General features: G+C 41.8%; 1 protein-coding gene across 1 annotated transcript in view; it reads right to left on the bottom strand.

The window, feature by feature from the left end:
• Positions 1 to 15165, bottom strand: part of PSME4 (proteasome activator subunit 4) — a 115505-nt gene that overhangs the window by 17615 nt on the left and 82725 nt on the right. Inside the window, exons 29-39 of the mRNA XM_019500772.2 lie at positions 14346 to 14482; positions 12716 to 12769; positions 11430 to 11559; positions 10772 to 10853; positions 8291 to 8444; positions 7672 to 7741; positions 5337 to 5462; positions 4335 to 4487; positions 2753 to 2857; positions 1462 to 1553; positions 925 to 1056 (exon numbers count right to left, since the gene is read on the bottom strand). Coding sequence (XP_019356317.1) covers positions 925 to 1056; positions 1462 to 1553; positions 2753 to 2857; positions 4335 to 4487; positions 5337 to 5462; positions 7672 to 7741; positions 8291 to 8444; positions 10772 to 10853; positions 11430 to 11559; positions 12716 to 12769; positions 14346 to 14482 — 1235 coding nt within the window. The remainder of the gene's footprint in view (positions 1 to 924; positions 1057 to 1461; positions 1554 to 2752; positions 2858 to 4334; positions 4488 to 5336; positions 5463 to 7671; positions 7742 to 8290; positions 8445 to 10771; positions 10854 to 11429; positions 11560 to 12715; positions 12770 to 14345; positions 14483 to 15165) is intronic.

The raw sequence follows: 15165 nt of genomic DNA on the forward strand, positions 1-15165 counted from the left end.
CAATGAAAATAGATGAAAAAACCATGCACAAAAGAGGTCAACTGTCTGCCTAGAACTCTTTCCTCAAGATGGCAAACTGTAGGTCACATAGTATTTGTTACAGCTAAGTGTTTCTGGTAGACTTAACTCCTGAACATAACAAAAGCCATTATCCATAATTCGTACTGTTGTTGGCTGGAGCTTTCAAGACTTAGGGAACCTACCTAAACTGCAGCAGAAGTACACTGTACAGTGGCTCTTTTAACCTTGCTCTTTTTTTTGCTGCCCCCCTCCCCACAGCTGATTGGCTGAGCGTGCCTTGCAGCCCCCCTGCTGATTGGCCGGGAAGAAAAAGCTGCAGTTTCCATGTCCTAGTCAATCAGCAACAAGTGGCAGTGCTGCTGGGGGCCCTTGCATAATCGACAGCGGAAGTAAAAAACCATGACATATTTAAAACTCCGGTTTTGCCTCCTGACCAATCAGCAGCAAGTGGCAAGGCCACCAGGGCCCCTTCACCAATCAGCGGGGGGGGCAAGTGCTTGGCAAAAGGAGCATGATTAAAGGAGCTGCTATGCAGCGCATTTCCACTGTGACTTTGGTAGGTCCCTAGATATAGGATTGTACAGTCACCAAGATGCTTTCAATTAATATTACCCATTACATTTATTCCACATTAAACACTGGATACACGCAATTTTCAGAGCTTAAGAATTTTCAGTGTAAAGAACATGAATGAAGAAATGACCCAAAGTTTGACATCAGCACTTACACTGCAATTTAAGGGCATTACTGTGGCATGTAACAGCCTCAGTAGTACACCCAATGTGCTGAGCAGTGTTCAGGTAGAAGAAGATCAACGACACCCCAGAGCATATTCTATTATTGAAAAATAATGATCCATATATGTACACACTGAACAAAACGACTACAGAAGAGAACACTGACCTTCCTATTCTCTCTCTGACATTTTTGTAGACCTGTGTGAGTTTAGGTTCCAAGTACTTAAGCAATCTGTGCAACAGTTCTGGAACTCGCCATTCTTGCTGTGCAAGGCCACCTTGCAATACGTAGAGCCGGCTAGAAATCAGAACATCAATATTGTAACATTAACTACAAAAAGTTTTTCTATGCCCAAATCTTATTCCAAATGCTGGATGTAATCACAAAATAAAACAATACAACTGCTATATCAACAATGCATTTCCACAATACTTACTGAATCCTGTTAGAATGACGTTAAAGTGATGCACTTTACACAAAGCCCTTAGGTCTGTGCACACAGACCTAAGGGCTGTAGGAGAAAGGCACAAAAGCTGCAATTGCAAAAGGGTTTATGTGGAGTATACAAATTGAAGGTGAAGCTCTGTGCCTTTCCTCCAGGCAGGAGGAAACACTGCTTGAAGTGAACTTGATACATCTGTATGGAGAGGGGAGGAGGGAGAATTTACTGATACATAATAAAAAACAAAGTTAAATTCTTACCATGCATCTACAAATGATCCTCCTTCACCACTTAAGGGAGACTCCAACAAGAGTTCAAATAAAAAGTGCAATTTCCGAGGATCTCTGCTTTCCTGAGGGAGAGAAGAGGGGAAATTTATATACATCAATTATTGAAATTCAGCAGAATTCCAATTCTAACCAAAGCCATACAGAAGAAAGATAGATATTTGTATTGAATATCTTAAGTCCTAAGAATGCTCTACTATGCAAATGAAAAATATTTTACCTTTCTCAAAGTAATCTGAGGAAAACAGAATCAGCACAAGACATAAATCACGATATTTTACTCATGCATGGCAAATCATTGCCATTACTCAAAAAATCTGCCAAAGTGTAGATAAAAAAAATTGTAAAGAACTTTAATTTTTGTAACAATTAAATAAAGCAACCAACTTATGAAAGGTATATGCATCTCGTGTACAGGAATCTTACTATAGTCAAGAGATTAACAGGGTTCCTTAAACTACTTATTCTGAGTTTTCCCAAATTATTTTTGCCAAGCATATGAAAAAGCTCTATACTTTATATTTTAGCAAATGAGGACAGGTCCATCATCCAAGTTCAAAAAGGATATAAAAGAGTTTAGTACAGGCAACCCCCACTTAGTGCTTTTAATTGGTTCCGGAAAAACCGAGCGTTAAGCAAAACCATACTAAGTGAAACCCAATTTCCCACAGAAATTAACGTAAATAAATACAACTCACCTGCCCTGCCCTGGGCCTCTGCCAGCCCTAACCTCAGGGCACCAGCATGGGCCCCGCACTCAAGCCTGCCCACCCAACTTGCTGTTACTCACCACTTCTCTCCACCTTACTGCCCACCAAAACTGGCTGTTTCCACCGAGTGCTATAACGAAACTGGCTGAGTGCTCAGTGGAATCAGGTATAAATTTTAAATAAGCACTATAGCAAAATAGTGCTAAGCAAAACTGTGTTAAGCAGGGGTTGCCAGTACTAGTTATAAAACATTATAGTAAATGCATAAATATTAACACTAGCTTTAATAAAAAGACACCCGTACCCCCCAAAAACCCTAATGGAAGCAGATGAAACTTTACATTTCCAGAAACAAAAGCAGATGATCATTTTCTGTAATAATTCAAGGACTAGTGTAAATATATATGTTTAGTAGTATTTAGTATTCTAAATTCCATCTTAACACAATAAATTTAAACATTTTTTCTCCATGAAAAATTTAGGCAACACTTTACCGTTATCTATTCAATCTTACAAAAACCCCCAAACAAAGTTAAATAATATGGAATACTTACACAGGAAGTTGCTATGCACGTGCCCCAATCATTATACGTTTCCACTGTGATGTTAGATAAAGCTGTTCGAAGCAATGGACAGAGAAGCATCCAAAGTTTCTCTACCTGATGAACAGACAGAAGGCAAGAAGATGTAGTTTTTCCATTTTGGGTTCCAATTAAACTGCTCTAAATCAAACCTCCCACCCCTTTCTTCCACCCCCACAAAAAGCAAAGTGAGCTTCTTGCAGAAGCTCAACATTCCAGTCTTAAAAATATTGCCATGAAAGAGACTGGTAAGATCCCTTTCTGTTTTGTTTACAGGTGTTTTGAAGTACCATAGGAGTTGTACAGTTTATCACTGTTGCTTCTGTAGGCTGAGCTCCTTACAGACACCAGAGACTCCCTCCATTCTCCAGCTCCCCACAAGTTTATGCGTTGCCTTCCCATCCCTTTGTATTTGAGGACTCCCCTGAAAGCCCTCTCTCCTATGCAGTGAGTTCAACTGCCCCCTCTTTTTCCTGCATGCCATTTTATTTCCTCTCTTTTTCCTGCATTCCTTGTTTTCCCTCTACCATCACAGAGGCATTATGTATTATGTGTTTCCATTTTCCACCTCCTTCCCTCATAAGGATCCCCTATGCCTCAACTCCACGCTTGAGATGGTGTATGAACTCCTTGATTACATCAGGGGCCTGTAATGCTTCTCCCATTTCTCATCACCCCACTTCCCTCTTCCTCCACCATGGACTGGTCCACCACTCTCTGCTGCCTGTGTGCCCTATCCCACTTGCCTCTGCACTGTTCCCAGCAGTCTCATCTTTTTTCAGATTGGCAGTATTTTAAAACTCTACTGTGAAGCAAGAAGAAGCAAGACTCAGGTAACATTTTGATAGTAGGTATTAATGGCTTCCATTAAATGATTCTTTCATTTACTGACAATTGCAGAAATAGACCAAGGCACCTAGAAGTCAGTGCTCAACTCTGGGGGCTTCTTGCCCCCAGGGCGATGTCATCTGGCTCAGAGGGCTCCCCACAAGTCTGAAAGTTGAGCAGTGGGAGAGAGGTTGACACTCCCCTGCTGCCAAATTCCCAAACCCATGGAGTGCCCCACAACCCAGACACCAGGGCTCTGTGTGCTAGATCACACATGCAGGGCAGCGTAAGGCCCAATCCTGGCATGTGGGAACGGGCGGGGCCAATCCCAGCACATGGGGTTGTGCAGGGGTGGCACAGGGCATCGTGGCTCAATCCTGGTGCATGGGGCCAAGCACAAGTAGCATAGGGCCCAATCCCAGCACAAGGCCCTGTGTGGCACACCAGGGCCCAATCCAGGCGTGCAGGGGCTGGCAGAAGCCACACAGGGCCCAATCCAGCCTGTGGACAGGTCCTACACTATTCATCTTGCCTACAGGCCCAAAACAGTGAGTACCACCAAACTAAGCTGCAGGCAATTCTTCAGCCCACACATTAACATGTAAAGAAAGGTTAACAAACTATCTACCCAAAGAACCTTGCCTGCCAACAAACCAACAAGAATTTATTTCTTTAAAAAAATTCTTCAGAATATTGAAGCATTCAAACACACACACACCACTCCTACCTTTTCAAATGTCCAGTGTTTAGAGCCCCTTATCAAGCCAGCTATGATTTCAGCTACACATCGCTGAGTACTTTCATGACAGTCTGCTACTAGCCGTTCCAAATGGGGCTTTAAAACTAGCAAGAAGGCATCGTCAAAGTTTCTGAACAGGCCCTGTTAAGTTTGGTTACAAAATAGAAATTCAAAGCATTTATTATTTTGGAATTATTCTACACCACTTTCAAGTTTTTAAACATTATTTTAAATTTTAGCTTAATGTTGATGTGAAATATCCAGGTCCATAAAAACAACAGTCTGTATTGTTACTTCTACTGAACTGCTAAGGCATCATCTCTTTGGAATATTTTATTTCTTATTTACTATCCTGAATTCTTTTGAAAAAATTGCTCCATCTACTACTACAGCTGATACACGACTGTAGATACGGTACAGTAAAATGGATAATACACGTGGATGCATTAGAAAGTCACCAAAAACGTGTGCAACTCAGTGGGTGCATCTACACAAGATGCTATGGCACAGTAGCAACAAGCTACTGCGCTATAGTGTTGCTGGGCACGAACTGTTGCTACTGCACAGTAGCGTCTAAAAATAACCATGCAGTGGTGGGATGGCACAGTAATGCCAATTACTGCATAGTCATTCAGTACTTGCTTAAACAAGTACTAAATGACTGTGCAATCTGCCACACGTGTGGAAATACTCAGTGTGTTACACTTCCAATGTGTTATTACTTCAAGGCAGTTAAAAAAAATTCAAATCTCAACCTGCAGTAACATTAACTTGTTGCTTCTCCTATATTTAAATGAAAACACACCCAAGTCTTTCATAATCTCAGCGAGGCAATCTACATACCCTAGTGAGGCTAATCAAAGTTGCAATTATTGCAAAGCTTCCAACAACATTAACAGCGATGGGATGGATCCCTGTGCATGTTTTTCATGTTTATTTGATCATTTTATCTACACAAAGAAAGCAAGTTACGCATAGAAGTCTTGATACCTTGAAGAGGCAAAATCTGCGAGGATTAAATTTGTCTTTTCCTTTTCGGTCTTCTAAAGATAGGAACTTTATTAACTGCTCAACAAATTTCGGATCAGAAAAGTGATCATATATAGCTTGCTCTGCCTATAAGAGAAAAACAAGTGAGAGTTTAGTCTATTTGTAAGGTGCTCGAACCACCATGATAGCACCCACCTTATTTAGTCAAAGTCTTATTTTTTATTTCATTACTACTTCAATCGAGCAGGACCTCAAACAGGCTGTTCACTTTCAATCATTCAAAACCAGGGCAGGCAAAATACAGCCTGCAGGCTGGATCCAGTCCATGAAATCATTCTATCCCACCTAAAGGGCCCCTCCAAAAAACTATTACCAGCTCATGGCTGTCCCACTGAAAGCTGGTGGGAGGTGCAGGCTTTCAGAAGTCACGTGCCATTGGATCAGGCAGGCTCTGTGCCTCCACCTCCGTGCAGCTCCTGACACTCCAGCTGGGAGCACCACGTGGAGGTGTAGAGTGTGATGGCACACAACTGGACAGCTGGTGAGTAGGGAGGGCAGCTCCTGCCTGCAGTGCCAGGAGCCCCATGTGGAAGCACAAAGCCAGCCCAGCCCAGTGTGCTCTTGGCTTGAGTGCCAGAAGCCATACATGCTGTGACGGAGCCAGCCCAGCCAGCCCAATAGCCCATGGCTCCCGGAAGGAGTGCCAGGAGCCACACAGGATAGCACACAGCCAGCTCAAACCGATGATGCATGGACTGGGAACCACAGGGAGTCGCATGCCATCAGGCCAGGCAGGCTCCACGCCACCACACGCAGGTCCCGGCACACCTTCTAGGAGCTGCATGCCATCAAGACAGCCAGGCTGGCTCCATGTCAGCATGTAGCTGCAGCTGGGCTGGGCTAGCTTCATGCCTCTATATGGGGCTCCCAGCACTGCAGGCAGGAGCTGTGCACCATTGGGCTGGGCTGGCTCTGTGCCTCCACACAGCTCCCTGCTGGAGTGCTGGGAGCCCCATGTGGAGGCACAGAGCTAGCCTGGTCTGGTCTGATGGCACACGACTTCCCACCTGCACTGCTGGGAGCCTGATGTGCTGGTCTGCTTTGAAGGCACATGTCAGCAGGCCAGCCCAGCTCCATGCTACTACCTGCAGATCCTGGGACTCAGCCAGAGAAATGCGCCACTGTGGGGGGTTCTGCCTGCTGGGGGCCATGAGCGCACTGAGAGTCTGCTGCCTGCTGCTGCCACCAGCAGCAGGGGTTGTGTGCCATGCCATGTGGCAGGGGACCCAAACACCCCCACAAACCCCACACCCCCCACCAACCACACCCCACACACAATATACAAGAATAAGACTTTATTTTGAGCTGTTATGCAATACCCCCCCCTATACATTATGCAAACACACACAAATCAGGACAAAAATATTTTTTGAACAAAAATTAATATATATGTTAATAGTCAATGTTGGATTTTTAGTATACGATTTGTTTTTTTTTCTGGTTCCAAGATGGCAAAACCCCTTCCCAAAAAGAGTACACCCTGTAGCAAAGGTCAGAGGTCCCAAGATGGCGATCGGGGACAGGGCACCTTTCAAGGGGTGGGGCTACCTTTGAGGCCTTCAACAGCTCACCAAAAGTTGTTAAGCAGCACCCCCAGCTGAAATAATTCCCCACTCCTGTTCTAAACAAGAGTTTTGTCAACAACTTAATGCCAGCAAGCTTTTCTGTGCATCATAATATTCATTTCCCTCCAACTAACACAACCCCTAGAAAAGCCATTTAAATCTGCACTGACAGCAATGAATCAAATCTGTCCTTATGACCACTCTCCTGACCATGTCCAGTTCTTTATTGTTCCAAAGCTGTATATTAGAGAATCAGAAAACAAGACTGTTTTTTGGTAAGCAACAAGGAGCCCACCTAATCTAAAACATGTGCCCCTTTTGTGGCAGCTTTCCTAAGCTTTATTTTGGTTAATTTTTCAGTTATATTTTGAATACTAAGCTCTGGCTCTCAATTGTATAAGAATAACTATGCCATCTTTTACACAGCTGCTTTATCAAGTGCCCATGTTTCCCAAAAACTGGAAATCAATTGCTATATTCCCAATTTAAGTATACCCCTCCAGTCAAAAATTACCTTCAGTAACACAACGTAAAATATCGTAAGTATTTAAAATATACATACTGTACTGCATCTGCCATGTGGTGCCAAATGTGAAGTGGTACAGGATGCACAGCACTTGAAATGCATGTATCCAAGCCCTTAGAAGTCAGATAAGAATCTGTGCTAGTTTTGAACCAGAACAATCAATACTCACAACATGGCGGCTTACCTCTAACAACTCCTCTCTTCCTCGCCCAAGCTTTGGCTGTTGATCAGCAGCAGCATAAACTAACATGTTTCTAGGAATTGGAGAACACATGCATTAACATTTTTCAAGATAAAAGGCAAAAAAAATGCATACATTACCTTCTATTTATCTACATTATATTTAAAATGTATATCATAAATACTTATGATATCTAGCCTTAAAAAGGCATTATTGGAACAAACTCAATCCAGCACTGCTATTGTAAGATTTTTGCAAAATGTATGAACTGTGCATGTAATTCCAATGAAAATAGTTAACCAAATAAAATAATCCCATTCAAGGTTTACAACACAAAAAAATAATCAAAATGAAAGCATTTGGAATAATTTGCACTCTATGGAAAAATAGAGTTTATATTCATGGCCCAAACAAGAAGTACAAAAAGTACCAGCAGCACAAATAAAAAGGCAAACAGTTTAAAAAATGTTCATGTTCAATAAAAGGTAATAACGTTAAAATAATAAATAAATAAATAAATAAATAAATAAATAAAGTGTCCATTTTAATGCTAACCGCATTAGTCAGAAACATTGCTTTTCTTGTAGCATTTTGCCCCTGGAGCATGTCATTTAATACTCACTGAGGCCAGGTGTAATACCCCCAGTGCGTCTTTTCCACAAAGCAGCACGATTCCCAAGCTTGTTTAGTCTTTGGTAAATTTTGACCATCATAGTGCAACCACTGGTTATCAAGTCTGTCACCAGCCTGAATGCTAGGAGGCTTAAGATTTCCACCTATTTTGAAAAAAAAATTCATACTCTTATCAAATTTTTTTTTAGAGAGCTGATAGTCCCAATCATGGTTATATCTCTTTTAGCATTTTCAAGTGACTTCAAGAAATCATGTTTTTTGAGAAGCCTTCTTCAAATGAAGTCTGTCTTGGATACATAATGAAGACATCTTTGTACAGAGCTCTCTAGGAGCTTTGGCCACGTTGTAATTAAAGAGTTAACATTTGCCAATTAACCAGGGAAATAACTGTAAATGTAAGTAAATAGATACTCTATAACCAGGTACAAATGTTTATGAAGCATCTACATTTTAAATATTCAACTTGATTTAAGACTTCTAGTGTAAAAAGCAATGCCGCTCCCCACAATGCCAGGCTGGAGCATCCCAGGCAGCAGCAAGCAGGATGCACGTGGGCTATCCACCCCTGCACAATTACAGGAAGCCAGAGACACCCTGCCCAGCTACAGCAAGCCTGGGTTTCTCAAAGCAGCAACAAGCATAGGGAAAATCCCTGTCCTACCCCATCCCGTCAGCTTCCCCACACAAGCACAGGGAACCCAGGATATCATGCCCAGCCCCATCTGCCAAGCAGCAGCAAACACAGGAAAGGGAGAAGAACAGGGAGGGAACCCCTGGCTCTGCTCCAGCTGGGCAGGGTGTCCTGGCTCCCTGCCTGTGTGTGTGTGTGTGTGTGTGTGTGTGTGTGTGTGTGTGTGTGTGGGGGGGGGGGGGGGGGGAGGGGGGGGGAAGGAGGAGGAGGAAGGATTTCCCACCCCCACAGCTTGCTGCTGTCTGGGAGATCTGGGCTAGAGCCCAGCAAGATGCCCCAGCAAGTTGGGGGAACTGGGAGGAGGATCCACCCCTGCTCCCCACCACTTTGCTTCCCAGGAAAACCCTGGGGGTTCTGGGGGGATGACTCAGCCTTCCAGTGGTGCTGCTGAGAGCCCCTACCTGGTCAGCAGTGCAAGCTGTTATCCCTTTTTCCTTCCTCCTGACAGCCTGACCCATACACGTGTAGCCATAAACACAGTGCGATTGGAATAATGCCTAGTCACCCTTCAAATAATTTCAAATATAAATATTTTTAAGTGATCCTTGGAATGCAGTTCATCCTCCAAAATTTCTGGAAACACTACTTTGACCATCCTTCAGTTTATTTTAACTAAGTTTTCCCAAAATCTAGATAGAAGTTGAGTATATGAACCTAGCCTGAAGTAGTATCAGCTTGCAAGTACCTAACCCAAGAAAGAGGAACAAAGATAGTACTAACTTTAGTTTAGAAGTTGAAAGTTACCCTCCCCCCCCTTAAAATATTAAGAAACAATTTGAAATCTCTGAGAGGTGTTGGGTACTTTGAAGCACCATGGAGAAGAACTGATGAAACGAGTTGAAACCCTGCAGTGAAAATAAAAGCTGACCTTATGATATTTCTATCAATAGTTGGGTGCATTTTTTTGTTAGTTTCCATGGTAATGCCTGCACCAGAGCAAGATAATCCCCCAAACTGAGGCTGATTTTTTTTTTCTAAAAGCAGTGTTTTCAGAGCCCTCTATATTTAGTCCAAGGGTGTAGGTTGTAGCCATGTTGGTCTAAGGACATAGGCAGACAAGGTTCTTTGGGTGAATCTGATATCTTTTATTAGACCAACTTAAATAGTTGGAGAACAATTTTTAAGCAAGCTTTCGGGTTCAAAAACCCTTTGTCAGGCTAAGTTGATGACACTTCCTTAGCCTGACGAAAGGTTTTTGAACCCGAAAGCTTGCTTAAAAATTGTGCTTAAAAATATTTAAGTTGGTCTAATAAAAGATATCAGATTCACCCAAAGAACCTTGTCTGCCTATATTTTGTAGGCATTTGGGTTCTTCAGAATCAGAAAAAGTCAGCTCTTCTATTAACAAATATAGAAATAATATAAAAGAATCTCTTATTAAATACTTTTCAAATATCACATAACATGAATATGGCTGGAATAAGATTTGAAAAAAGTAGAGGCATGCAATAATACAACTGACCTGAATGTGTGCTCATTCAAGTTAATGCAAAGTTCCCACCACCTTCAAAGAGGGATGATCAAGCTCATGTCTTATACATTAAGTGTGATCAAATTTTTAACCCTCATTACAACCCACTGAATTAATAAAATTAACACATTTTGTTTTAAGGAGAAAACAAATTCTAGTTAGGCTACTTATCTTGTTTATTTATTTGCTTAAAACATTAACACCTTGAAGAATTCACAGAACACAGACTGTTTTATTTGTAAGCTAGTTGAGGAAGGTGTTTTCAGAAAATTTGAAGGAGAGACTTTAAACATTTATCAAATACTTACTGACTTCATATGGGCAGATGGACACTGTTTTGTGGACTCTCTTCAGCTGCTTGAGAATGCCAGCAACAGCTGAAATAGCCATCTAAAAATAAGAATCTGAGGATTAGTGTATCCATTTCACATTTTCAGTGGAAGAACTGGTCTGTATTCACATTATGGCCGCTCATCTTACTAATGCAATGCTTAGTGGCATTCCCTCAAATGTATAACTACCACCATTAAGCACACCAGTAGCTGAGATTGCCTCCTCAGGAGCTGCAGTTCACACCTGACAACATTTTTTATTGTTTTAATTTTTTCAAGTGCTGGAAACACTAATGCAATGAGCGCAATAAACCAAATGAATAGTATACATAGAAAGCAGAGAGGAACATCCTTCTGCACTGTGTTTAAGCTCTGTTAACCAGAACTCCTGAACTGACTATGTTTAAGGGAGATACCATAAAAAGGAATACTAGCATAAACAGAGTATTCACTGAATTATACATGTAAGCTTCTACAGCTAATGCCACTGAACTTCCTAAACTAATTTTTAGTGGCAAAAATTAGCATGTACCCATGCAGTCACTCACAGGTACATAGGGCTCTGTACAAAACATTTACACTTGGACCAGAGATCCACCTGAAAGTGGGAATTTTCAACAAGTATGAACTTTACCTTACGAACCACAATGGCATCATGGGTTAGACACTGCACAAAGAATCTTATGGCACGGACAGGCAGCACCCTATCATCTCTCAGGAGCAAGGATAAAAAGCCAATGCCTATGTGCTCAAATTTCCAGGGGCTGAAAATCAAAATGCAAAAAGCAATAATGGAGAAGACAGCACCTTACACAAAAATGCTTATAAAAATATATCTAAAAAAAAAATCAAAAAAAAAAAATCACTAAAGTTAAGCAGATGTAGTAATAAAATAAAATGATTTAGGGCAGTTAAATACAACGTCCATTACTCAGAATCGTATTGGGCAGAATATTTTTAATACCAAGAACTGCTAATTCTTAGCAGTGGTAAACAGAGAGATCAGCACATATGAATACTGCAATCCCACAGGCTTAACAGAACCTGGCCACTGCACAGCAGTCTGGCTGCTAAATACTACAAGACTATGTAATGCATCCGAATTGAACACACTGGATGCAGCTACACTAAATGCTTACTGCAGTTGCCTAGTCAGGTCCACAGTAAAGCATCACCATCTACACAAGCAGAGCTGTCAGACCAGAGTAAACTAACTGTGCCATAGGATAGTACTGCCCAACACAAGTACTCTATGGTGGAGTTACTCCACCGCAAGGCATGTCTAGATTGTGTATAGATTGTGCTGGCTAGCCCCCCACTGTAGCACCCTCCTGCCCCAGCCAGCCCTTCTGCACCACGTTGAGCCTGAGCAGAGAGCAGTGTCAGGCTGGCAGGTTGACTCTGTGGGTCCCTGCCAGCTGGGGCTATGCTGCCCCAGCTCAACATGCTGCAGTCCTGGGAGCAACAAAGTCCAGAGCGAACTGCACCGAGTTTATTATGCTGAATTAGTTTACGTGCACGCGTGCCCATTTTGTCTTATTCTGAAACATGCACCTTGTACCTGTTATAAACTAAATAGCTTGAAAGAATAGATAATTAAGCACACTGTCCCGTTTCTCTTCCCTTTTCACTATAAGGGAGGCAGAAGACCATTTGTGGAGTTAGTCAGTCCCCAAATCCATGACAATCCGTGAAATAAGACAAAATAAAATACATTTAAAAAAAAGACAAATAATAATCAAAAGATCTGTAGTATCTTATCTAAACTGCATTATAAAAAACTCATGCTCGTCTGAAACGAAAGTCAAAGAGAACATATCCTAGTCACTTAAACTACTCATTTTACTATTATACATTTTTATTACTACTAATGTACCCCCCTCCCTTTCTTCAAAGGAGCTTACAGAAGAACAAACTTACAGATTTCTTTTTTCCACACTATCTAAGAGCATGTTGACCAAATTCTCATAGTTTCTGAAAAAAATAAAACCAAAATGAGCATCTAGAGAGGAAGACCTTCTAGTCTCTATTGAGACCAAGCAGCGCAAAAAAATGTCAAGACCTCTTTAATCCAAAGTCAAAATAAACCACAGTCAGTGATAAATGCACAGCATTTGCAGCATTAGTAATTGTAATTTTGGGAAGGTGGAGGAGCAGCAATGCTACCGAATTGAGGAAGAATCCACCAAAGGATTACTTTATCTCAGAGACACTGAAGATACAGCCTTGTGGGCCAGATCTGGCCCATGAAGCAGTATCACACAGGTTGAGGTGCTGTTGGCAGGGCCAGAAATTTGGTGGTGGGGCAAATGGCAGGAGCATTAATTGCCATGGCACCCAGAGCCACATCAGTCTTGGCTCATATCACCACCACTTCTCTCCTATTACTGCAGCAGTGATATTCCCTTATTACCAAATCTTCCTAGAACACCCAGGAAATCCGCCCCCCCATTTTCTCTTCATAAACACTTCAAGAGGGTGATTACATGTAATAAAGCTGAAATAAAAAAGGTATACAACAGCAATGCCAATTAAACGGACTACAAACCAAGATCTCAAATTCACAAATGTAACCTACTGTAAAATCTGAAATATAGTTGTTTTAATGGGTACTTGTAACACGTCTATGTGAAAATGCTGTACTGCCAACAGTTATTACAAGAATGCACCAATAGTGAGCTCAAGATAATATGGCAGTGGTTCTCAAACTTTTTAGATGCAAGGCACCTGTTGTAGGACTCAAACCACCCCTCAGCAAATGCCAACTTTACAGAACCAAAGCAATTCAACTGTTGCAAAGAATTCAGAAAGACCACAACAGGTGAGAGTGATTTTGACACTATATGAGATCTGTAGTTTTATCTTGTGAATCACCAAGATGTGTGCCAACCTAACAGTGCTAATACCACATGACACCCTTTATGAAAAAAAGGGTCTCATTTTGGCACAAGCAGATGCTATGACACACTATTGCTAATCACTGCATTATAGTGAGGAGTATGATATAAGAATGTATAGAGGCTAACTGAAGTCAGTGGCATCCCTTCAAATGCAAATGAAGAGTCCTGAAAGTCAGTTCTACTGACAAAAAAATGGAAACTTGAAACAATGAAGTAAAAAAAAGATCAGGTTTTGAAAAAAGGATTATTTTTTAGAATCAGTGGCAAGGAGCCTGCCCCAGTGCATCCCCTTCCCTGCCCTGCATCCTACTGCTTTTCCCCTCTCTCCCTCCAGCACTAGCACCACCAACTTCCCTACCCCTTCATTCTCCTCCCTACTGGAGAGGGGTGTTGGCCCATGGTACAGCTGGCTCACAAGCACTTGGGTCCACTGGTCCAAAAGGTTGAGCTCCACTGCTCTACATAAATCTCACAAACAGGTCTCAAAACTTAAAAAAAAAAAAAAAAAAAAAGCAATTTTTCCTCCACAGAAGTTACATTCATTATACTAATCTAGATCAATTAGATATCAGCTATCAGCTTAATTAATTAATCATCTAAAAGCTACTATAACATTGCAGCTGTGTATAGTTAACCAAAGACTAGCTTACTGCAAAGCCTCAGCATTCTTTTCCTTCTGGCGCTGAATTCCTAACTGAATCTCTTCTGATGTCAGCATTGTCAAGTTGGTGCTGGGGTGTTCCGATTTTTGCAGCAGTACAGCTATCTCAGTGCACTTCTTTGGAACCTGTTGACCAAAAGGGAAACATTCAGCTAACCAGCAGCTTGTGAACTTCCTAGTATCCTTTCAGAAGAGGCTAATACTCAGTTTTCTGTAACTACTGAGGTAGTTCAAGCTTCTCCTTGGTTGTCATTTCTCCAAATATGTCATTCTTATTTTATGAAGCAAAGATAAAAATATATAGATGGAGTGGTGACTGCATTTGATTTAAAGGATAAACTATGCCTTAAAATTTTAACCTTAAAAAAAAAAAAAAGTAAAATATTTTAGGATAATGCCTCCAAAACCCTTTTTCATTTAGGTAAATTTAGTGTTTCAGCTCCTAAAAAGGTGAGCAGACATAACACAGAGCAAAGACAGTGCAAGCATCTTCACACTCACACCACTACACATCAGCCACAATCTGAAGGGACCACCCTTAGCAGGGATCCTGGTTTTCTGATTAAAAATTGTGAATTCTCTAGTTAAAAACCCAAAATCCATGATAAAAATTAAAGGCCCCCCCAAAGCCCCTCCCAGTGCTGCTAGTGTCCTGCACTCCCCAGTCTCAACAGCCCTTCTGATGCCCCTCACAACAGCCCCCCAGACCGGACCCACAGACAGTGAGTGACACTGACACCCACCCCAGCAGGTAAGTGTGTGGGGGGGCAGGGGCGGGGCAGGGTGGGGGAAAGGGAAGGTGCTGGGAG

This window comes from Alligator mississippiensis, chromosome 1, assembly GCF_030867095.1.
Source record: "Alligator mississippiensis isolate rAllMis1 chromosome 1, rAllMis1, whole genome shotgun sequence".
Classification (NCBI taxonomy): domain Eukaryota; kingdom Metazoa; phylum Chordata; order Crocodylia; family Alligatoridae; genus Alligator; species Alligator mississippiensis.